Source organism: Podarcis erhardii (assembly GCF_964252035.2).
Source record: "Podarcis erhardii genome assembly, chromosome: 1".
NCBI lineage: Eukaryota > Metazoa > Chordata > Lepidosauria > Squamata > Lacertidae > Podarcis > Podarcis erhardii.
The window spans coordinates 78,295,084-78,319,764 of record NC_138497.1 but is presented as its reverse complement, the minus strand read 5'-3'; the positions used below and the strand labels follow the sequence as shown (position 1 = coordinate 78,319,764).

At 43.4% G+C, this 24,681-nt stretch overlaps 1 protein-coding gene and 1 long non-coding RNA gene across 3 annotated transcripts in view; one reads left to right on the top strand and one right to left on the bottom strand.

Moving 5' to 3' along the window:
- The window catches only part of CD151 (CD151 molecule (Raph blood group)), a 43,947-nt gene extending 30,760 nt beyond the window's left edge, over positions 1–13,187 (top strand). For both annotated transcript variants that reach the window (XM_081880692.1, XM_081880691.1), the window contains exons 6-8: positions 908–1,063; positions 4,019–4,105; positions 12,767–13,187. In XM_081880692.1, coding sequence (XP_081736818.1) covers positions 908–1,063; positions 4,019–4,105; positions 12,767–12,826 — 303 coding nt within the window. In that variant the 3' untranslated portion in view covers positions 12,827–13,187. The remainder of the gene's footprint in view (positions 1–907; positions 1,064–4,018; positions 4,106–12,766) is intronic.
- Positions 13,073–14,798, bottom strand: LOC309352428. Its single transcript, XR_014161312.1, has 2 exons — positions 14,414–14,798; positions 13,073–14,268 (listed from the first exon to the last, which is right to left on the bottom strand). It is a non-coding gene; the product is annotated as an uncharacterized lncRNA (long non-coding RNA).
- Between the last annotated feature and the right edge of the window lie 9,883 nt (positions 14,799–24,681).

Here is a 24,681-nt window from a genome sequence, read left to right as displayed (position 1 = left end):
CAGTTACCCCATTCAGAGCCAGGGAGTCCCCCACACCTGCCTTTCCCCTCAAGAACAGTGCTTCTGTCTTGTCAGGATTCAACCTAAATCTGTTAGCCATATTTCAAAGAGTAAAAACCAGGACACCACCAAAATTGTTGGGGTTTTGTTTTTTTTACTTGCCTAAGATCCAGGACAAAGCGCCTTCTTTTGGAAATTTCCCCCTTTGATATCCCAGTAATGTCCAGGAAAATCTGGGCGTATGGCAGGCCTACACATGCAGAGCTTCTGTCTGCATGCCTAGGGTGTTTCTCTGCAGACATGACATAAGACGGGAAAATGCAAGGAAGGGAGGAGACTGGCTTGGACTGTAATGGATAGGAAGCACGTTAGGGTACAGCGTGCCTGCCAGGAATGAGTTCACTCTAGCTATGTCTCTTCTACACCATGCCGAATATTTGATCTGCTTGCAGAGAATGTAGCTTGATACAGCGAGAACAACCAGAGTAGCCTCTTCATTGACTGTCACAGGAGCAGTACGATGTTTATAGGCCAGCTTACACACATCCCGTATATGTATAGTAAGTAGTAGTGACATCACCATGTATATCTTTGTTCAAGGATGGCTTTATATTTAAGGAATGCTTTCTTTAAAAGAAACCAGTCAGCAGTCATAGTTATACTCTCTTACAGAAATGCCAGCTAAACCCAGCTTGGTGTTGCTCTTGGGAAGAAATGTGCACAGCTCTAGCTCTGCAAAAGCTCAATAGCTCTTCTGTTGTATGACTGGTGGGCTGTATGCTCCTGCAGTTGTGCAGGCCAGAGGTACAGGCATTCACAGACATGATACCATAGACAACTTGAGTGTTGCAACATCTTTTTGGCAATACACCCTGCAAACTTTGCCTTTATGTTTGTGTGTGTTCAGTTTAAGTGCTGTGGCAGCCATAACGCTTCAGACTGGAGTGACAGCGAATGGATCAAATCTCCTGATGCATTAAACCGGAAGTTCCCAGACAGTTGCTGCAAGACAGTGACAGATAAATGTGGCCAAAGAGATCATCCTTCGAATATCTACAAAGAGGTAAGAAATCAGACCTGAGCCGCCTCCCTCTTATCTGAAAGTTAAGTGGATGCCAGATGGCTCTGAGACTACTTTTATCAACAAGTTGCATTCAAGGCACCACAGCAGATTCAGCCTCTCAGTATGTTCTGCTACATTTCCTGAAGATTTTCTTCTAGAGTAGTCACAAAACTAGTCGCAAATAGATATTTATATTCCTCAGCAGTTCTGTTCCAACACATGGGCAGGTGAGGCAGAGACACTTTGCCACCATCTTGTGGTGTTCTTGGGTTGTTGTTTTTACCATTTTCAGTGAAAAGGGACAAAGATTCAGACTTGTCAACCTTAACTGTATTTTTTTTTAAAAAAAGTTTGTCCCCTTAAACTCAAAAATACCTTGGGAAGTTTTTTTTAACCACGGAATTCCAATTTTCCAACTGTCAGTTGATGTTTCAGTCTACAGAGTGTTCTGCCAAAGAGTGATGGCAATGAAGCAATCATTTTTCAACAGGATTCAGAGGGGGATTAAATGATATGAGGAGCATGAATAACTTCTGCAACTAAGCTTGTTTTAGTCAGGCAGAGACAGACTAAGCCCTGTGCCTCGGGGCATGATTGCTGACTGCTGGGCCCAGGTGATTCCTGCTGCCCACCCCCTAGCTTCTTTTCCAAAGTGCAATAGGACATACTTTTGGTGAGAAAAGATACTCGTTTGAAAGGAGATTCCACCATTTTATATTTCCTTCCCCAGCTTGCCCTGACCTCCATTTCCTCCTCATTCATCTCTTGTCTCACATTGTCTTGTTTCTACATTGTAGGCCTATTGGGGCAGGGAACTGTCCTCTCATGTAAATCACACAGAAGTGCCATTTACGTGGGTATAAAGAAATGTATTAAATAATATTTCCAAAGATTTGGAAAGAATAGTGAAGTCTGCAACATTTGCCTTCATTCTGCCTTTTGAGACTGACCTGCCTGTGACAGGCTGCCAAAAGGAAATGTAGAAAGAATGACCAGTTTACATAACCAGTTTGAACACATTTCAAAACACTTGTCCCCTCTCCTTAGGGAATCCTGAGAACCATATTTGTATGGGAAGGGGCAGGAGATCCTTTAACAAAGGATTTTAAGCATCTTCCCCAAACTAGACCTCTTTGGGGGAAGACATAGAAGTTAAATTGGTACAAAGTAGTTATAAGTGTGTTCTGTAGATATTCCTTTCCATTTTTATCCTCGCCAGAGCTATCCCATGAGGTAGGCAAGGCTGAGGGATGGTGACTGACTGAAAGCCATCCCACGAGCTTCATAGCTCATGGGGGATTTAAACTTGAGTCTCCTCAGCTCTGCCTTTACTGGCTTGAGCTTTGAAACCATGAGCCATGTACTCATGTGCTTTCTTAGGCCACTACCCAGTGGGAATACATTTGTGAAATGATCAAACAACTTAAAAAATACAGTGGTGCCTCGCAAGACGAAAATAATCCGTTCCACGAGTCTCTTCGTCTAGCGTTTTTTTGTCTTGCGAAGCATCCCTATTAGCGGATTAGCGCTATTAGCAGCTAAGCGGCTATTAGTGGCTTAGCGGCTATTAGCAGCTTAGCGGCTTAGAAAAAGGGGGGGGAGGGAAAAGAAGCAAGCCCATAGGGAAATTCGTCTTGCGAAGCGCCTTGAAAAACGGAAAACCCTTTCGTCTAGCGGGTTTTTCGTCTTGCGAGGCATTCGTCTTGCGGGGCACCACTGTAAAGCTTTCCTCACACTCAGCTAATCCTGTTGGCACCAGAGCCTGCAATAAACCCAGATGCCAACTTTGCTGCCACATACACCCGGACAACACCATTACTGGCCCCAACAACATCACACATACCATCTCGGGACTATTTAATTGCTCATCGTCTAACATTGTGTATGCCATAAAATGCCAACAGTGTCCTTCAGCTCTCTATATTGGACAAACAGGCCAGACCTTACGCCAAAGAATAAACAGACATAAATCGGACATCAGGAATCACAAGACAGAGAAACCAGTAGGAGAACACTTCAATCTCCCAGGACATTCTATACAAGATCTCAAAGTAGCTGTTTTACTACAAAGGAATTTCAGAAATAGACTGGAAAGAGAAGCTGCTGAATTACAACTTATCACCAAACTTAAAACCATGGAGAAACCTGGTCTGAACAAAGACCTTGGATTCTTATCTCATTATACATGACAAAGCCATTTTTCACCTTTTCACCCCTTGCTTTTTCCTGTAAGACCTATTGCAGTCGTTAAGAGTCATCAACAGGCTCATCACAGCTATCTGCCAATCACCCATTCCCACCACCCTTCTGAGTAATACCCCTCCCCACCTTCTCACTATATAGAAGGGTCTGGAAACTTCTGTTTCAGTGTATCTGAAGAAGTGTGCATGCACACGAAAGCTCATACCAAGAACTGACTTAGTTGGTCTTTAAGGTGCTACTGGAAGGAATTTGTTTTGTTTTGACTATGGCAGACCAACACGACTACCTATCTGTAACTCAGCTAATCCTGTTATTTCTCCTGTCTGCAATGACTTGGCAAGGCAGATAAACAGGCCACCCAGAGGCCAAAGACAATCTTTTAAAGATGGAGGCAGGCAGCGATTGAGCTTCCCTAACACTGTGTTCTACTTCATCTTTTTTTTTTTAGTGCCTGCTGATGTTACAGGTTTACAGTTGGCTGCTGGTGCTCCACTGATTCAAGCTACTACTACTGATTCAACTTTGTAGGAGCCCTCTATTCAGGCCACATGTGCAACATGATTAAACTGAAGCATTAGGCCAAGAAATCCTTGCAAGGATGAGCATTTGTTCATATGCCCCAGCCCATTTCTTTAAAAATTTTCTTGCATTTATTTGCTGTGTGAAAACTTTTGTTCCCATGCGAATCTTGAAACAGCACAAGAAGACACAAATTAAACTTGAAATTATGTCAACAATTTTCTCTCTCTCTAGGGTGGCTGCATCACTAAACTGGAAAACTTCATCCAGGAACACCTGAAAATCATTGGAGCAGTGGGGATTGGCATTGCTTTTGTACAGGTATGGGCTAGTAATATGCAAGATTGTTTTTTTTTTTTTTTTTAAATAATTTTTATTGGTTTTACAACATAAACAAAAAACAAACAAACATAACACGACTTCCCCAAACCTCCCCTTCACTGCATCCTTATTTTAAAATTTTTTAGCAATTCTTCATCCCTTTTTATATTTAATTCTCTTTAAAAAATTTTTTTATAAATTTCAATTTTTATAGCTGTAATTCTTTGTATCCAATCCCTTGACATCTTAACATTCCGTAATTTTACAACAATTTTTAAGGTAAATTTTAAATTTTTTCCAGTCCTCTTCCACTGTCTCTCTCCTCTGGTCACGGATTCTGCCGGTCATCTCTGCCAGTCCCATAAATTCAGTCACCTTGGTCTGCCATTCTTCCAGAGTAGGTAGTTCTTTAGTCTTCCAATACTTCGCCAAAAGAATTCTTGCTGCTGTTGTTGCGTACATAAAAAACGTTCTATCTTTCTTTGGAACCGTTTGGCCTACCATGCCCAAGAGAAAAGCCTCTGGTTTCTTTACAAATGTCCACTTAAGGATTTTCTTAATTTCATTATAGATCATTTCCCAGTAGGCCTTAATCTTCGGGCAGGTCCACCAAAGGTGATAAAAAGTTCCTTCACATTCATTACATTTCCAACAATTATTGTTGGGCAAATGGTATATTTTCGCAAGCTTAACTGGGGTCATGTACCACCTATAAATCATTTTCATTATATTCTCTTTCAAGGCGCTACATGCCGTAAATTTAATGCCTGTGGTCCATAACTGCTCCCAGTCAGCAAACATAATATCATGACCAATATCTTGTGCCCATTTAATCATGGCTGATTTAACCGTTTCATCCTGTGTGTTCCATTTTAGCAGCAGATTGTACATTCTAGACAAATTCTTAGTATTGGGTTCTAGCAATTCTGTTTCTAACTTTGACCTCTCCTTCTGAAAGCCTAATTTTCTGTCCTGCTTAAAGGTTTCATTGATCTGGTAATAATGTAACCAGTCTCGGACTTTAGGTTTCAATTTCTCATAACTCTGTAACTTTGGCTTTTCGCCATCATATTCTATAATTTCACAATATTTTGGCCAATCTGTGTCCATGTTCAATCTTTTTACCGCCTTAGCTTCCATTGGTGACAACCACCTGGGTGTTTTACTTTCAAGCAAATCTTTATATCGATTCCATACATTGTACAATGCTTTCCTAACAATGTGATTTTTAAAATTTCTATGTACCTTTACCTTGTCATACCATAAATATGCATGCCAACCAAAGTTATTATCATAACCTTCCAAATCCAGAATGTCTGTATTCTCAAGAAGTAGCCATGATTTCAGCCAGCAAAAAGCTGCTGCTTCATAGTAAAGTTTTAAGTCCGGCAGGGCAAAGCCCCCTCTATCCTTTGCATCAGTCAAAATCTTAAATTTGATTCTGGGTTTTTTGCCCTGCCAGATAAATTTAGATATGTCCTTCTGCCACTTCTTGAAGCAATCCATCTTATCTAGAATTTGCAATGTTTGGAACAAAAACAACAATCTTGGCAATACATTCATCTTAATAACAGCAATTCGGCCTAACAAGGAAAGTCTCAATCTTGACCATGTATCAAAGTCTTTCTTCACTTCAGCCCAACATTTCTCATAATTATCTTTAAATAGGTTCACATTCTTAGATGTTAAGTTCACCCCCAGATATTTTACCTTTTTAGCAATTTCCAAACCAGTTTCTCTTTGAAAACTGTCTTTTTCCCCCATCGTAAGATTTTTTTCCAGCACCTTTGTCTTATGTTTATTTAATTTAAAACCTGCTACTTGACCAAATATTTCAATAAGTTCCAAAACTCTTTTTGTACTGGTTTCTGGCTGTTGTAATGTCAAAACTAAATCATCTGCAAATGCTCTTAACTTATAATGTTTAGTTCCGACCTGTATACCTTTAACCAGCTGGTCCCTTCTAATCATGTTTAGGAGAACCTCCAGTACCGATATAAACAATAGAGGGGAAATTGGGCATCCCTGTCGTGTCCCTTTCTCTATTGGGATTTCATCCATAACCATACCATTTACAATTAGTTTTGCCTTTTGCTCAGAGTAAATTGCACTTATACCATTTTCAAAGTTCTTGCCTACCCCCATCCCTTGGAGATTCCTCTTCATGAAGCTCCAACAAATATTGTCAAAGGCTTTCTCTGCGTCCACAAAAATCAAGACAGCTTTTCTATTTATGTCAGTTTCCAAGAGTTCTAAAATATCTATAATGTTCCTCACGTTGTCTGACAATTGCCTGCCTGGTAGAAAGCCTGTTTGGTCCATGTGAATCTCTTCTAACAAAACTTTTTTAAATCTTTTTGCTAAAATGTCTGCAAAAATTTTATAATCCACATTCAAAAGTGATATAGGGCGGTAATTCTTAACTTGCTGTTTCTCAGTTTCTGTCTTTGGTATAAGTGAGATAAATGCTTCCTTCCACGATTCGGGAGCCTTTTTCCCCTCGAGGATTTGGTTACAGACTTCTTTCAATGGTTGTATTAACCAGTCCTTCAGTACTTTATAGTATCTCGCGGTTAATCCATCTGGTCCTGGTGATTTTCCCAGTTGCATGTCCTGGATGGCACTCTCTATTTCTTGATCTGTAATTTTCTCATTTAAACTCCTTCTATTATTTTCAGAAATTTTTTTTAAGCCATATTTTCCAATAAATTGTTCTATCTCTTGTTCATTCTTTGGCCCTTGTTTATACAATTTCTTGAAGAAACTTTGAAAGCAATTACTTATCTCATTTGGTTTATTTATAAACTTCCCATCTACTTCGAGTGATGTCACCGTATTCAACTTTTGTCTCTTTTTCAATTGCCAAGACAGTAGCTTCCCACATTTATCTGCCGACTCAAAAGTCTTTTGCCTCATTTGTTTAATTTTCCATTCTATTTCCTGATTCATCAGTTCCATATATTGTGTTTGATAGAATTTTATTTCTCTTAAAATCTCATGAGATTTAGGCTTGGATCTCAGTTTCTTCTCCCCTTCTTTTATTAGGTTCCAGATTTTCTCTTTCCTCTCATTCTGTTTTTTCCTCTTTATTGAATTCTGTTGTATTAGGAAGCCACGCATCACGGCTTTGCTTGCGTCCCAAATTACTCTTTTTTCGGTATCTGATCTCAAATTAATCTCAAAGTAGTCTTTAAGTGTTTTTTGGGCCTTTTTGCAAATTTCCTCATCTCCAAAAAGAGTGTCATTCATTCTCCATCTAAAGGTTCCAGCTGTTGTCAGTTTCATTTCCATCTTCACAGCATTGTGGTCAGAACAGGTTTTTGGGCAGATTTCTATTTTTTTAACCTTTGATGCCAGATTACTAGAAGTCCATATTTGGTCAATTCTGGTCCATGTCATTTTTGCTTCAGAGAAAAAGGTCCCCTCCCTCTCCAGAGGGTTCCTAGTTCTCCAAATATCAATCAAGTCCATAGTGTCAGTCAGTTCAAAGAATGTCTTTGGTAGTCTTCCATCATTAGATATTACTTGTCTTTGGGCCTTATCCATATTTGTAGATACGACTCCATTCATATCGCCCATCATTATGATTTTAAAATCCAAAAAGTCCATTAAAATCTCATGCAACTTCTTGAAAAATTCAGCCTTCCCCTCATTTGGTGCATAAACTCCAACAATCAAAATCTTTTCTCCATGAATTTGAATTTCCACTGCTAGGTATCTTCCTTGGTCATCCTTAAAGACCATTTTTGGGTCAAATTTTTCTTTAACATAGATCACAACTCCTCTTTTCTTAACTTTATCTGATGAAATGAATTCCAGTCCTAATCTCTTATTTATTAAAAGTTTCCTGTGTGTCCTAGCAATGTGGGTTTCTTGTAGACAGATTACATCTAGGTGTTCTTTCTTTAATAGATGAAATACTTGGCCCCTTTTTCGGGGATGGTTTAGACCATTACAATTCCAGCTAAGGAGTTGCAGAGACATTTTTGTTACTGGGTAGCTCCTCCACCGACTGCACCAAGTTGTTGTTCCTCCTCAGTCGGTGCTTGGTTCAATCCAAATGATAGATTTGAAATGTCCGGTATTTCCCTCTCACTAACAGTTCCTTTCTGCAGGTCCTCTTGGTTTCTTTCCAGAAAAAATTCTTTATCCTGGTTTGTTTTTATTTTAATTTTCTTCCCTTTGAAATTAAAGGACAGCCCTTGTGGGAATTCCCACCTAAATGGGATATTGTTCTGTTTGAGTAGATCAACTAATTCTTTGAATTGAGTTCTAGCCTCCAGAAAGTATTTAGGAATATCCTTGAAAATCTGAATCTGAGAATTTTTAATAACTAAGGCCTTCTGGAAATGTAGGTTCAATATTTTGTCTCTTTGTTCCTTTGATCTCAGGGTGATTAAACAATCTCTTGGCTTCTTCCCTTGCTTCCTGCCAATCCGAAAGGCTGAGGTTATTACAAATTCATCTTCTTCTCCATCTAGCTCATCATTCCAAAAATCTTGAAATTTATCTGTGAGGAATTCCCCAAGCTTGTCCTCTTCCTCTTCTGGTACCAATCTTAGTTTCAAGTTCTTGCTTTTCCTTTCCAATTCCAATAGGGCTAAAGCTGCATCATGTTCATGTACTTTTTTTACAACAGGCGCAAACTTTCCTTTGGTTTCTTCGGCAGTAGTCCTGGCGCTCTCGGCTATTCTCCTTGTTTCCGTAGACTCTTGAATCAAACGATTTATAGAATCTGTGTTAGATGAAATTGTTGTTGTGTTCAAATCTAGTCTTGTTGTCAACTCCGTCAGTTTCTTAGAGTTCTCTGTAGATTGTTTAGTAAGTTCTGCAGATTGCTTGGTGAGTACTTCTAAGGACTGATTTATTCTGAGCAGAGCCTGTGTCATTGAATCCATTGATGCTACTGTTATTTTCTCTTGTGCAGCTGCCGCTCCTGATAGAGAGCCTCTTTTTTGAACTTGTTTTTGAGCCTGCTTTGTTTTACTTCTTGTTGATATCTCTTCTGGCGGATTACTCATAACTCAAGGTCATTCACACAGGAAAGTTGCAAGTGGAAAGTCCCGCTGGATACACCGTAGTGCAGCTAAAGCCCTCTAGAGGGGGAAATTGTATCCATCCAAAGGCACCCGCTACAGATAAACAGAAAGTCCAAAGGCAGAAGTCCCACCAAAAGTCTCTAATTTGTAACACTTTACTACTAAAATTGTAATCCACCAAAGTCCCGTTAATATGTTTCAAATAAGTCTTATTTTGTAGCCGCTGTCTTTTGACAGCTCGCTTGACAGTTCCTTTTTTAGGCTATCGCTGCTCCGGCAGCCTGACCAGAAGTGTCGGCAGCAGAAGTTTTCCCGTTCCTTACACTTTCTTCCTTTTACAGGTTAGATTAGTTCTGTTTCCTCCCCCCTTTCCCCTGCTCTACAGGGGGGAGATCCTTTCGATGTCTGGTCTGATGAAGTTTAAAAATAACTTTCCTTTTAAGCACAGCTCAGTCTTTTCATTGCTCCGTTAATCATGCAGATCCGGGAGGCTGACTTCCTTAATTTTGCCTTTCCCGTTTTCAGCCAAATCTTCTAAATTTTAAAGTCCCGTTTTAATTTTCCGTTCTTACTCACGGGTATTGTTGTTGCCAATCGTTAGTTTCAGGAAGGAATCGGCGCTCTCCGTCAATGGCGACGCGGCTTCACTCCGTAAGCTGGGTAGCGATCCTCAGCACCGCGCTCACCCCGATGCCGCTCCGGAGCCTTTAAAAAGGCTCTTTCACGATGCCGGGGGGGCGCAAAGGTGCCCACCGAATCTCCTTGCCCACAGGCTTCAGCGCCTGTGATTTTAAGGGTCCCCCGCTTGCCGTAGCGGGTAAGACCCGAACTTACGGAGCAGTCCTGCCTCGGAGCTCGAGGCTAGGACCGCCATTAAACGCTGGCGCCGACCGGAAGTGCAAGATTGAAGTGTGCAAGGTTAGAGCTTGAGAGACCACCATGCTACAGTTCCTGTCTCAGGTTTACTGTTATGAGAGTAATTGGCGACTGGGGACCTGTAAGCAAAGTCTGACCCATGGATACCTGTCATGCAGTTCACCATTGATCCGAAAGCTGCTATAGGACAGACAAACAAACAAACAGTGCTGCAGAAAACATATGGGTAATCAACCACAGAAGAGAAAGAGAAAGGTTTCAGGAATATCATGAAAGGTGCATACTTCCCCAGCAGGGGCTAGGCAGGAGTGTGGCATAGCACTTGGCCAATTGCTCCGGTGGTTTGCTTTGGATTGGCCTGTTGCCCACTCTAGTTGCCAACAACACTGCATTAGGGCAAAAAGGACATCGATTTCTCTTTGCTATTGTCTGTAAATTAGAGATAATAGCTTTGCAGGATCCAGAGGATCCTGTGTGCAAATTGTAACCATGTAAAAGCAGCTGGGATTAAGCAGCAGTCCAGCACCACTGGATCCTGGAGGCTTCGTTGGGTTTGCTGTGAATGTGGGAAGTGATTCTATATACTATCTCTGTGCCTTGAGCAATCTTCTGGTCATAGATGTAGCTGTCATCTCTGATCTTATTTTTCTGACACACACACACACTCTTTAAGCTCAAGTATCATCTCACATTGCACTGTGTGTGTGTGTGTGTGTGTGTGTGTGAGAGAGAGAGAGAGAGAGAGAGAGAGAGAATATTCTCACCCATGCCTATTTCTTTTGCAATTTTCTATATCTCCATGATTTGTGGCAATCATGAATTTCTGAAGCCAGTGTGTTGGCTGAGCACAGTATATTAACTAGCATTGCTAATGAGTTCTCAAAAGTTACTAGCCCCCCCCCCCAAGTTGCCTGCCAGCCTTCATACCTGCACTTACCTGTTTTGCCATTTGTGGTTCATTCATGGCCTCAAAAGTTGGCTTGCTTTTAGCGTTCAAATTGCTTCCCTAACTGGAGACAATTCCTACTCAATACAAGCAACCACACAAAGGACTGTTTACATGCCTGATATTAACCTTTGACCCTGACAAGTGGCCCTCAGAAAGTTGCCCTGAATGGAATGTGGCCCTCCCCACCCCTTGGGTTCCCTGCTAAGAAGCTACAGTAGAAGCCAGCTTTGGTGGTGTTTTCTTAGATGTGAGTTATCTGATTTCACTGTGAAATTGAGAGAATGTCTCCCCCACAATCATTTTAAAGTGGCAATTTTCCAAAAACATATACATGTAAATCCTTAATAACCTGTGTGCTTAAAAAAAATCCTACAGTTTATGGAGTAAGGGATGGAGGCGCTTCTAAAGGTTTGAGGTTGCCAAATCTAGATACACATGACTCAGTAAAAAAAATACCAACATACTTTTTACTGAAGGGAAGGTTGTGAAAAACAGAAATCTTTCTGTAAAGCAGTGAGAAGGCAGCCTCTAGTGGTGATTTGTCCCAACAGCTGCTCAGACTGAGCAGTGTAATTAGAAGGGGATGCTTTTAAAACAGGGGTCCCCAAACTAAGGTTCGCGGGTCAGATAAGGCCCGAGGGACTCGTTTATCTGGCCTGTGGCGACCCCCGTTGCCACCGCCTGCTCTTACCAGCACTGCGCTGCACAGCTGCCCACTTCCAGGTCAGAGGAGAACCGGAAACAGCTTGTGTGCATGCGCAAGCTTTATTGGTGCATGCACAAGCGTTGTTTCCGGTGCACATCCGGGTCGGAGGAGGCCCGTGCACATGCGCACAAGCTATTTCTGGTGCTCCTCCGACCCGGAAGTGCGCCGGAAATAGTGTGTGTGTGTGTGTGTATGGGCACGCGCTCCCCTGCCCTCCAGCCTGCCGCACGATCGGCATTGGAGACACTGGCCCGAGGTGCGGTTAGTTTGCTGACCCCTGTTTTTAAAATAACTTCTTTCTCTTAAAATTCAGAACACTACCAGAATAACACACAGTGACTCTGATATCTTGGGAGTTTTGACAATCACATAGTAACTATCCATTGCTCGATTTCTCTCTTCGCTTCCCATTTCAAATAATTATGAAAATGTTTCCTTTTTTTTTTTTAATGGCCAAAGGTGAAATGTGCAGTGATCTTAATGTAATCTTAATGCCGAACCAGTGCATTTCTCCCTTCCTCTCATGCCTTTGCAGCTGTCATTGTAAAGTGCAGTTCACTCAGGACTGGCTCTTTCTCACTTGGGCGAGATTTTCCTTTTACTTCTTACAGAAAACAACTATTACCAGCTGTCCAAAGAAATGCCCTTGCTTGCAGCATCACATCTCTATTACAGCTGAGCTGCCCTGCTGGAACATAGGAAATTACCTTGTACGAAGTCATACTTTTGGTTCATTGAGTGGTAACTGAGAGGCAGTGGCTTTCCAGGGTTTTTGACAGGGGTCAGCTATACCTGGAAATGTTGGAGGCTGAGCCTGGGACCTTCTGTGTGAATGCCAGATGCTGTCCCTGAGCTACAGACCACTGAGCTTGCCCAGGCTTCAGGGTTCACCTGCTGAGGTTTCAGGTCATATTTTCTCTGTACCCATATTGAAAGATCAGTCCCTTCTGGCTGCAAAACTCTGTATGATTGCAAGGGACCAACATTCTTCCATGTGAGAAGAATGAAGAGGTGCTGAGATACATTGCTTGATGCATTGCTTTTCCTGTTGCTTACCCATGTTTTGTATTGTTGGTTTTTTTGCCTTCTAGATATTTGGGATGCTCTTCACTTGCTGTTTGTACAGGAATTTGAAATCTGAGCCTTACTAGGGAAGCTTGGAAGACCACCCCACATGCTTGACTACACCACGTTCCATCCCATCACCCTATCCTTTTAGGCGGCAGCACAGAAAAAATCAACCTCGCAAGGACTTCTGCTGCTTAAGGAAACTTAGTCTTGGATCACCCAGTGCCTCTACCAGAGAGAGAGCGATCAGTTGTCCTCCTTATGGCAGTCGTGGAGGCCCAGGGCTCACCCAGTCTTTTCTTTGTGGTCCAGAGTCATGGAGTTGTAGAATTCTTATCTGCCAGAAATGTTTCCAAGCCCAGACCCAAGCATTCAATCTGAAAGAGAGATCATCAACGTTGCCAGGGGCCCCGGCACCTTTCCTGTTTCCCTTTTAGCTCTCTTTTAACCAAGACATTGACTCTCCGATCGGCTGACAACTAGCCCACAAGGATGCATAAGGCATTCACAGGTTGGGAGATTTAAATCCTCTCTTCCTGCACCCGGAAGAAGTGCCTTTCTGGACCAGTGGAAGTTCTGATGCGACTGCTCTTTCCCATCCAAGGCAGTGCCTCCTTCTGCTGGGTAATCTCTTCTCCTGATCTCCTTGAGGTTGTGCCTGAGAGATGGATGGACTAGGTTACCCACAAAGCCGGCTGCTTCATCCTCAGGGCCTTCCCTCTGCCCCAACAGGAGGCCCCCCTGGAGACGAGTCTTGTGCCTTTCAGGCCAGGTGTTGGAGGACGTTCTTTTGTTCTCTTAATTAGAAGCCTTGGCCTACTTTTTCCAACAGACACGCAAACAATAAGCTTTCTGTTGAAATGGTTTCCTGCCTCAACTGTGCTGTCAAGATAACCCGACTCTGTGGAATCATGCAGCTCCCCTTTTCATAGGAATTAGCATCCTCTCCCAGAATGACACATCATTTAACCGGGGAGAACATACTTCTACTTGCTTTTGTGTTGATCTTCAAAGTCTGATTAGCCAGCCAGGTACTGTCTGGCTGGCATGAAAACCCAGAATTCAGCTCTCCTGTCCCCCTCTCTCATTAATTTACTGAGTATGCTTCATACCAAAATGATTTCAATTGGCAGTAAGGCATAAAATTGCAAATTGAACTATTTGGTGCAAGGAGAGAAAGTGGCCGGTATCTTTTGTATCCACAGCAATTGCCTCTTCTGCTGTAGAGAAGGCTATTCTAGGAATGGCTTCCAACAGCGGATTTGCTAGTTTTCCCAATAATTCACCCACTCTAAAGGTTTTCACAGAATATGTTTTAGAAACAGAAAAAGCATCCTTGATAGAGTAGGTGTCCAGATCCTGTTTGTATAGCCAGTGTCCAAGTATTCCTTCCCCATTCTTACATTGATCTGTTTCACGACTGCCTCACATTTTGATTTCAGTAAGGTACCTCTTCCATTTAACAGCTTTCCCCACACCTCATTTGTAGGTCCATTGTAGCAACAGCAGCATGCTGAAGAATATACTTCCTGTAACTCAGTGTTCCCCAACCTTGGGCCTCCAGCTGTTTTTGGACTACAGTTCCCATCATCCATAACCACTGGTCTTGCTAGTGAGGGATGATGGGAGTTGTAGTCCAAAAACAGCTGGAGGCCTAAGGTTGGGGAAACACTGCTGTAACTGATGGGGAACCAGGTGGGCCCTCCAGATGTTGGACCACAGCTCCCATCATTCCTGGCCATTGGTAATAGTAGCTGGTGGCTGATGGTTGTTGAAGTCCAATATATGGATCCCCATCCCTCTCCTATCCCACTGAAAGTCTCCCGAGTAAACAGTGTGGCCCCTTGTGTATTTGCATTCTATAGGTTCCGTTGAAGCTCTTGCATTGCCCCTCCATAGCCCATTCTTCCCTGTCCCCTTTCACACACCTGGCTGGGGGCAAGAGCAATCACATGGCCTAAGGAAGCTTTTCCCCAGTCTCTGGTGCCTTCCTGACATTGCCAGACTCCCAGCTTCCATCATACCTTACTGTGGTTGATAGCAGTTGGGGGGCTGTGGAAAGTTGATCTAGGCCTCCACCATCACCACCAAAGGCCAGCGTATACAGGTTTTGCCCAACCTGGGAACCTAGTCTTACACTCCAGGATTTCCCTTAGCTGGCTAGATGTGACTTTCTCCAACTAAAGTAGAGACTAAAGGTAATTCCATCTCCAGCCCTTTGTGGGCTCTGATAGGCAAGCACTTAATATAAACACACCACCCAAGAAAGTCCATGTCACATAATTGCCTCTCATGGGTGTAGTGAAAAATGGAGTGTCCTCTTGGCTGCTTTGCTCAGGAGGTTCAGGAACAGTTCAGGAGGCAGCTGGGGAGATGTAAAGCATGATCACACATGGTAAACGCCCTTGCAGGAGAAAGGTTTTGCGCCATTCTCACTGTAAAGGTGGGTGAGTATCTAAATTATTACAAATTAAATTGCTAAATTATTTCTTTATACCTACCTGATGTTTCTCTCCCCACTCACCAACCTGCAAGAAAACAGAAGGTCCTGATTGCAGTTGCTTGAGACAGTATTTGACTACTGAAGTGCATTTGTGTGGATGGCTAGCTTTCTCTCCACCTCCCTCAACTGGGGAACTATATTGTGCCATGGTAAGAGAGGGCCAGGGGTTGCCAGTCAGCAATCTGTGCTTGCTCTTTGGTTTTTCCTCATATAATAACCATGCTTTAAATACAGTTTATGTTGCTGGCCAATAAAGCTAATATTGTCTGTATTTTGTCCTGTGTGAGGCCGAAGTGATAACGTGGGTTTGTGGAGTAGCCAAACACCTCATCGGTAACAGGGAGGGGGGTCTGGGGGATTGTCAACTACTATATTTCAAATATTTGTGCATCACATGATGCGCCTGACAGTACCTCCTATGATGTCTCAGTCAATATCTCCTGAAAAATCCACAAAGTGCTGGAGGCAGTTTGGTCTTCCTGCTCAGTTCCTATTTCCAGCTTGGCGTCTCCTGCATTGAACATGCTGCCACTTGAAAGATGAGCATGATTGTTGGATGCCAGGATTATACACCCACCCTTCCCATTGGTTCTGAAGAAAGAGCAGCAGTGGCTGATGCAGATTGTTGGGGACACATACCTACTCCACACTTTTGTGGTCCTGTCTCTCTGTTGTTTTAAATGTGGCACTCATTTTGTGTTCTTCTGGGCCCCTTGGCAGCCATTTTGTGACTCTCAAAATTCCAAATGTGCCCAGTGGTCCCCTAAGGTTGATGATCCCTCCCCGCAAACCTCACCCTTGATGTAATAGAAGCAGGCTCTTGTGCAACCCAGACTACTGTGCATCAGAAGCACACCGGAAACTCAACCTAATGAGTGAATCCCATGTCTATCTCTGGATTGGTTCACTATTTTTGAAAGTGGAATTACAGTCATTCATACATCCATAGTTTCTGCACTGTAGCATACCATTCAATGCATGTGTAAAGCATATGACCCCCCCCCCCCCCGATCCTGGACACTATTTTTTTTTAAAGAGTACTGGGAATTGTAGCCCTGTGAGAGGGCAACTACAATTTCCAGTATTCATTGGGGAAACCATGTGCTTCAAATGTATGGTGTGCATGCAGCCTGGAACAAAGGGAAAGAAGCAAACCTGCTTGTTAATTCTCTAAAAAGCACCTGGAAGGAGGCACCAACTAGTTCCATTTGCCACTAATACGGTTCAGCTGCAGTGAATGCTCTACCCCAACAAGCTGGGAGAAAGTAGTTAACAGTGCCAGCCAAGCAGTGTGAAGAGTTATCTCATCCAGGTACTAAATCATTTTCCTTTTTAAGCAGAAAAAGGCCAGACTTGGCCATGTTTGTTACTTTCTTTGTACTGACCTCTGGTCTCCATGTGGCCAATGAGTTGGCTGGGTTTGGTGATACTTTAAGAGAGAAAGCTTTACTACAGATCTGGGAGTGAACTCTTGCTTTCATGTGCTTGGCTGATAGAGTCCTAACTCCACCCCGTGATGTGATGTGATGTGATGTGATGTTCCTGCGGAGTATCAATGAAACTAAAATATCCAGCCTTTGGTTGAACTGTCTCTGCTTCAAGTTCAGATGGGTTCAGATTGGTCTGCTGAGCCCACAGCTGCTTCTTATGTCTTTTCTGATAAGAGACTGTTTTAGCAGCCACTGGTAGCAAGGAGCAGCATAATTTAACTGCAGGAACAGCTTAATCAATTAGACCTTTTGAAAAATATGGCTAGGTGAGCTAGCTTTGTTTTCTAGGCAAATAAACTACTCTCTCTGCTATATAGGAGAGGAAATGTGCTTGTGATAAAAGCATTCCTTCCAACATTCATTGGATGAAAATGCCCCTATGCCATGGTAGCTTGAGATGCAAAAAAGGAGAAGAATCTCCTGCACCTTTCACTGTTGGGATAGAAGAGGGGATTTCAGCAAGTGTAGCTTGTCATGCAAGCAACTCCTGCTGAAATTCTAGCCAGTTCCATTCCTGGGATGCTCAAGTCCCACATCTTCTACATGGTATTTCCTCTCCCCTCCCCAACCTTTTAGCTCCCCAAGTCTAGCATCTGTTTTACCCGATTCTTAGGGGCAGTTTGAGATTTCCAGCATTGCAATACTATTCACGTGGCAATTATGCATGCTTTATGTTGCAATTTGATTCACACTTCTGGGGGTATCCCTCCTCATGGGGTCTTGATTCTGATTAGACACGGGATTGCACTGCTAGTATGTTGCTTGTTTTTGATGGACCTTCATTCAAGACAGTTTTTCCTTCAACTAGTAAAAGTGAAGCATTTCAATTTCATGTCAAAATGTTTAGACGGGAGCACTGTATAATATTTTTATAACTTTAAATTTATAGCTTTAAATTGTTTATTGAATTATAGCTTTAATAGAGTCTAAAAACACCACCCGCAAACAAATTAGTGGTTTTCTCCAAGATCACAAATACATGGGCATGAGAAGAGACTAGTTGTAAACCTATGTGCACATATGTGCATCTCCAGAAATGGGAAAAAACTTATTTTGCCATTAATTCCTTTCCAGCATTTGACCACTAGGTGGTGCTTGACATTACACAAATATGTATATTTAAATACCAAACATAGCATGCTGCAGGCTAAGAGCAAGGAGTGCTGCTTTTGTTTGTCCTTACAGTGAACTCTGCATCTGCCTTGTGTCCTGCAGCTGTGGTTACTGAATCATCCACTGCCACCACAGCACAAGTTGAGCCACCCTCTCTCCTGCAGTGGAAAGCAAACTAGGCTGGTGTTCTTATCAGCCAAATGTCTCTGTCTCTCTGTGTGATTCATTGCTAATCCTGAATCAAAAAGTATGTTTTCTTAAGGACCCCATTCCTTCAATAGTGAATTGTCAGCAGAGAAAGTCTCAATCTGGTGCTCCACCCATGGCATTGATGTGTTCAGTAACACTTTTCCAGCTCCCTAAGGATAGAGAAGCCATGGCCTTCCAGCCATTCATTGGCTCCAGCTCTCATCAATTCCATGCCAGTGGCTTGGTATAGATGAGAGCCATGGCTCAACAACATGGGGTGTGTGTCTCGTGCTCCCGATCCTTGGTTTACCTGAGCCAGAGCAGTGACTATCTCAATTTGGTAAAAGCGGGATCTGTCTGCTTACTGAAGTCACAACTTAGGCTTTGAGTGTGATAGGTATAACAAAGGTGTGAACACTGTGCTCTAAAATGGCACATCCTCTTGAGATGGGTTCGAATTGTTTTCCCTTCACATGGTGAAGACATGAGGCAAACCAAACCAAACCCAAAAACCTGCCTAAAGACTCTTGCCAGCTGAGAATGTAGAATTTGAACCCAAGTCATCCATGACTAAAAACTCCATTCAGAGATTCACTCTGTCTTTGCTGCCATTAAATATCAAATATTAAATATCAAGGAGGTAAGCTCCACTGGCAATTATAAACATGGGTTAAAACTGCAGAGGAGAAAGTTACCTTATTAAGTCTGCATCGCCTTTGGCTCAGGTCACTTTTCATCATCTTAAATTGGATGGGAAATCTCTGGCCGGATGCAGCTACCTCTGTTCCTCCCCACCCCCCACCACCCTCTTGGGACTCTCCCCAGGCAACACCACCTTTCCAGAAAGCCTCCCTGGCAATGCTCTGCACTCTCCTCTCTCAACTGCTTTTGTCTGGCTGGAAGGTGCCCTTGAAATCTGATGATGCTTTTTGCTTACCTGGATGGAGGATGGGGACTTGACCTCTGCCTAGCTGGAATGTAGGCTACTATACAAATAGCTTCCCATTGTCCAATAGGAGACCAGCACCAGGATGATCATGGCCTGGTTCCCGGCCAGATGACAGTAAAACAGGCTCAGGCAGTGGCATAACTGCTGGTAATATGGTAACGTAACACATCTGGCCATATGTCACCAATTTAAAAAGAGTAAGTACCAAAGGTGAATCCCCTTCTCTCCCTCCACCAACAGATTGTTGAAACACTTTCAGCAACCTTCCCCTTTTAATCAGCGATAACTACCCTTTCATAACCCTGTTTAATTACCCTGATGTTCTTCCACTTGTGGTAATTAATGGAACAGGCTCTTGAGCCAAATGTTTTTGTTGATATTAACAGCACTGCCTGTCCAGTGCCAATCAAGTATGGCGGGCGCGCGCACACACACACACACACACACACACACACATGGGGGGGAAGAGACTGTTCTCAAAGGTGTGCTACAGGTAGATATTCAACGGGTGCATCTCTTCTTAGCATGGAGATGCAGCAAATGGTTTTCAAAAGGGGGAAAGGCAACAATCATACAAGGCAGCAAGATGCTGGCTGGCATGGACAGGTGTGTTATGCCTCTGACTTCCCACCAAGGAGAAAGATCTGGCTCCTCCAAGACCCCTGGGATGCATAAAGGATCTTGGATGGGGGGGTTTGATATTAGTTTGCACAAGGTCCTTAGGTAGTCTGGAAGCAGAGCAAGTCTCGCACTGCTTCTGCCGTGCAGCATAAACTGGACACAAAAGGAGAGGATGCCAGGGGGAGGGGGCAAGCACAAAGCTGGAGGACCAGGTGAATGCAGGGGAGGGATGAAGCCCTACACAAAGTGAAAGCAAGCCCCCAGAGGGTGTTACATAGTTCATATGCCCCAACCTTTTTTTGCTCCTTTGCAGTTATGCATAGGTGGCTCCTTGCTTGCTTACTCCCCTTAATCCTGTTCCTCACCCTTCAGAATCCTAAAGAGCTCTGCAATCATGTTGGGGACATCTGGTGATGCAGCAATGATGGAAGAAATGAGTTTCTTTGCAGCTGCTCCACAAAGACAAGAAAAATATTCCGTTTTAGAGCACACTGCGCAAAAACACAAGCTGAAAGCACATGCTCAACCTATAAAGTATCCTTCGGCCCCAGCCACACTTCATTGATAATATGGGGCTAACAATATTTTGCAACCTCACAGTGTTCTAGCAGGGAAACAGTGGCTGAAAGGACTCTGCAAATATTAAATATATGCATGGGGGGCACTTGACAGCAAGCTCAGTCCTTGGCAACACTCACATTTTACTTATTCACTTTGATTGACAACCTGCCTTTTGACAAAACATTCCCACATGGAATCTTAGTAATCGAAATAACTGCACAATAATAAACCATATTTCTTTTTAAAATACTAAGTATACAGAGAGCTAATGCATCTCGGAGACAATAAAGTCATCCATTCTTTTGGAATAAAAGCGTTTTCAAAGCCCATTTTAAACTGAGAAGGTGTGTGGTGGAGCTCCTAAGAAAGGAAGCCTCACAGCTGTGGTGCCACTCCTGAAAAGGCCCTGTTTCTCTGAGGTGCACTGAGGGAGGGTGAGTGGGCAGGCCCTCCGAAGCTGTGCTTAGGGTTTGGGCTTTCTTAACAGCTCTGGCAAGTTGCAGTAGTCCTGTGCTGGAGCTATTCAGTTGTATATTTTTGTTTCTAGTGTTTCAGTTCCCCCATAGTGTAGTGGAGATACCAGGACTGAGTAGGAGCAGCTTAAAGGTAAAGGTAAAGGGACCCCTAACCATTAGGTCCAGTCGTGCATGACTCTGGGGTTGCGGCGCTCATCTCACTTTACTGGCCGAGGGAGCCGGTGTACAGCTTCCGGGTCATGTGGCCAGCATGACTAAGCCGCTTCTGGCAAACCAGAGCAGCACAAGGAAACGCCGTTTACCTTCCCGCCGGAGCGGTACTTATTTATCTACTTGCACTTTGACGTGCTTTCGAACTGCTAGGTGGGCAGGAGCTGGGACTGAGCAACGGGAGCTCACTCGGTCGCGGGGATTTGAACCGCCAACCTTCTGATTGGCAAGTCCTAGGCTCTGTGGTTTAACCCACAGCGCCACCCGCGTCCCTAGGAGCAGCTTAAAGGTAAAGGTAAAGGTACCCCTGCCCGTACAGGCCAGTCTTGACAGACTCTACGGGTTGTGCGCTCATCTCGCTTAAGAGGCCGGGAGCCAGCGCTGTCCGCAGACACTTCTGGGTCACGTGGCCAGTGTGACAAGCTGCATCTGGCGAGCCAGTGCAGCACACGGAACGCCGTTTACCTTCCCGCTAGTAAGCGGTCCCTATTTATCTACTTGCACCCGGAGGTGCTTTCGAACTGCTAGGTTGGCAGGCGCTGGGACCGAGCGACGGGAGTGCACCCCGCCGCGGGGATTCGAACCGCCGACCTTTCAATCGGCAAGTCCTAGGCGCTGAGGCTTTTACCCACAGCGCCACCCGCGTCCCTTAGGAGCAGCTTACTGGCAAGCAAATTTATGATAGAGACATATCAGTCTCTTAAGGTGCAGTTCTATACAACCCATGGTGAACCTGTGCCTCTTCTTCCTCTCATTTCCCATTGCAAGCATCTCAGAATACTCTGCTCTTCGCTAGTATTGCAAGGGGCAGGGGTATTTCTCTCCCTTCTGGTCTGTGATAGGGAGGAAAACCGCTGTCTGTGCTCTTTGGAGATTGAAGAACAGCAGGCCTGATTTTTCCTCCCCACGGCAGTGCTGGGCTGGGAGAAGAGGAACCTCTTTTCACAGCACTGCAATGGGGAGGACATGCCACTTCGCTGCCCAGTGGAAGAGCAGGGTTTGCATATTCATACCAGCCTGTCGGGTGTGTGGTCATGCTCGGTCTTTGGTAAAGCCCACTTTTGTTTTGGCCACGTCCTCCACTGATATGCAGCCTTGGGAGGTTGGCCAACAGCAGATGTGGCCCCTGGGCACCCCTTGGAAGTAAACACAACTCAGCAGGGGCATAATTCTATGCAGGATGGCACTGTTTGCCACGATGCCCAAGTAGCTCAGAAGGATGCATATGCCATGATCATGTGGCCCAGAGAGGGAGTTTGGAACCTTGGTGAGTCTAGCAGTGTAGCACCCTGCTTGTGGTTAACGCTTAGCTGGAATGAAATATTCAACGCAGCAATAGAGAAATTAAAATAGTAATTTATTTGTCAGACAAATAAATAAGAGGCTCAGTGGTACGTGGTTACCAAGCTCTGGCCTGCCCTCCTGCCATTCTGGCCAGCACTTATATTCCCTTAATCCAGCCCCCTTTGCTCCTCCTGTGGCTGCCTCTGTCCAATCAGCCTGGTTGAAATTCCTATTGGCTGTTTGGTAGAACCAATCACAAAAGATACACCCACAAAAGATACACCCATTTCCTTGCCCTTATAAGGGAGACAAAGAGCTATATATATGACATATAAGTAATAATATATCTTACATGGAATCTTAATTACCAGCTCACCTCTTGCCCTTCTTGCCCTATTGCCTTCTAAAACAAATGTTTAATCTTACATTTTTTATGTTCAACAGATGTCAAGGATCTTGAGTTTCACATCAACATTGAAAGATTTCCTTCATTTAATGTTTCTAAACAAATGCCTGACAACTATATATCAAGACTGCTTAGATGGCGTCTTCTGTCTGGCAGGGGGGGGGGCTAGGCTCATTTGCCCCTCTGGTCTCCTATTGCAATATGACTCTATGAAATAAGAATCTAGCATTCCTTAAATCCTTTGCATAATTACATTTAAGCCAATATATTTAAGCTAATATATTTCATACATTTATCATAGGTAGCCTCTTAAAAGAATAAAGCTTTTCAAAGTAAAAAGGAAGGAACTCAATAAAACACAGCTTTTAAAAGAAGCCTCTTCAGTTTGCACCTCCCCCTTTCCCCCTCCTCTCCAGCCTCAAAATAAAATAGGAAGAAGCTGCTTCTTCTGCCAAGCCAGTTGCCTTTCCAACATTTAACACATTTTAACCTTTTTAACTCTCTCAGTTTAAGAAACAGCTTTAGAAGAGACTTCCCCAAAAATGCTCTCTTTCTTCTAGCTAAATGTTTTTCCCCATTTGCTCCTGGCCTTTGAACCTTAGAAAGAAGATCTGGCTCATTTTACTGGGAGGCACATTGGTATTATCTTCCCCATTCCTAATGGTGTTTTCTCAGCCTTGGGGCAGCATATGTAATTCTCCTTTTTTTTATGACTTTGAGAATTGTTTTTCTACTATAAATCAATGGGGCCCTCTTGTCTTAGGAGAATGGCCAAGGTTTCTTCTGCCTGGCATGAAACATTTGAAAATCCTTTTTTTAAGCTCATTTTTAAATACAAGCCTTGATTGAAATATATAGAAGCTTTGATAAAAATGCAGGCTTATGGTTAGGTGCCTCATTCCCCCCTTTCAAGCTCAAGGACCTTCATCCCAAGTGTCCTTGATAGCTTGACCTTCATCATATTCCTGAGGTAAAGCTCTGTATAGGGCCATGATATGAGGTAGAGTTTCATTTGAAACCATCTTGCTAATTGTACTTCTAAAACATGAAATGATACATGGCATCATACATAAAACCAATACTACTACTGTCAAGAAAAACAAGCAAGACAATAGTATCCCTTTGAGTCCTGTGACATTAGGTAACCAATTGGTGAGCCATCCCATATCCCATCCTTCCCATGTTTGTACTGGGACATGTGCTATATTCTCCATCTTTGTGGCCAACACACGGATTGCCTCACCATTATCAGAAATGTTAAAGCAACAGGCATTCCCTGTCAAGTTCAAGACTCCACATAGGCCCCCTTGCCTGGCAAGTACATAATCCATTCCCATTTTCAGCTGCAAAATGGCGGCTCTACTTTCATCCAACTGTTGTGCAATAAGTCTCAAACTCTGGGCCGTTGCATTGGTTACAAGTTCCACTACTGCTTGCAATCGAATTATTCTGTTTAGATTATAAATAGGATCCCGTGCCCCTTGTATGAGCTCACCAGGATTCCAGGAGGCAGGATCATAATAGGCTATAATGCGCTCTGGTGGCCAATCATCAGTACCGCTCCAACTTTGGGTACTTCCTCCTGCTATATGAGAAATATCAGCATTCCTTCGTGTTCGCCTGGCCGAACTAGTGGGCATAATCCACATTGGTGGTAATACCCAACCCAAGAAACAAGTCCCACTCCATTTGGAAGGGAGTTTCTTGTATGCCCATTCTCCACATATCCACCACAACCATCGGGTCTGAGGTTTTTGGTACGGGGAATACAGAAGGCGAAATACCAAAAGGGGTAGAGAGTTTACAGTGCAGTATGTTAGATTGCCTTTTTCTGTCACAGTTATGTTCCACACCACTTTCCATGCATGAATAAAAGGAGGTGCACAGGGCAAGGTATTCCGAGTTCGATAGGTAGTACCGTGTGCCCAGGTATGACTATTCTTCTTATAATCCCAAGTATAGTGACAATGAGAAGAGCCTATCATGGGAGAATCAGCTGCATCTGATGATTTATGTACACAGAATTCCCCTTGTACAGGTATAACTCGTAATGGTTTAGTTGAGTTCCATCCGGGGAAATTCTGTATTTCAGTTTGGTGTGGCATTTCGCTTACCATACCAATAGCATCTAATGGT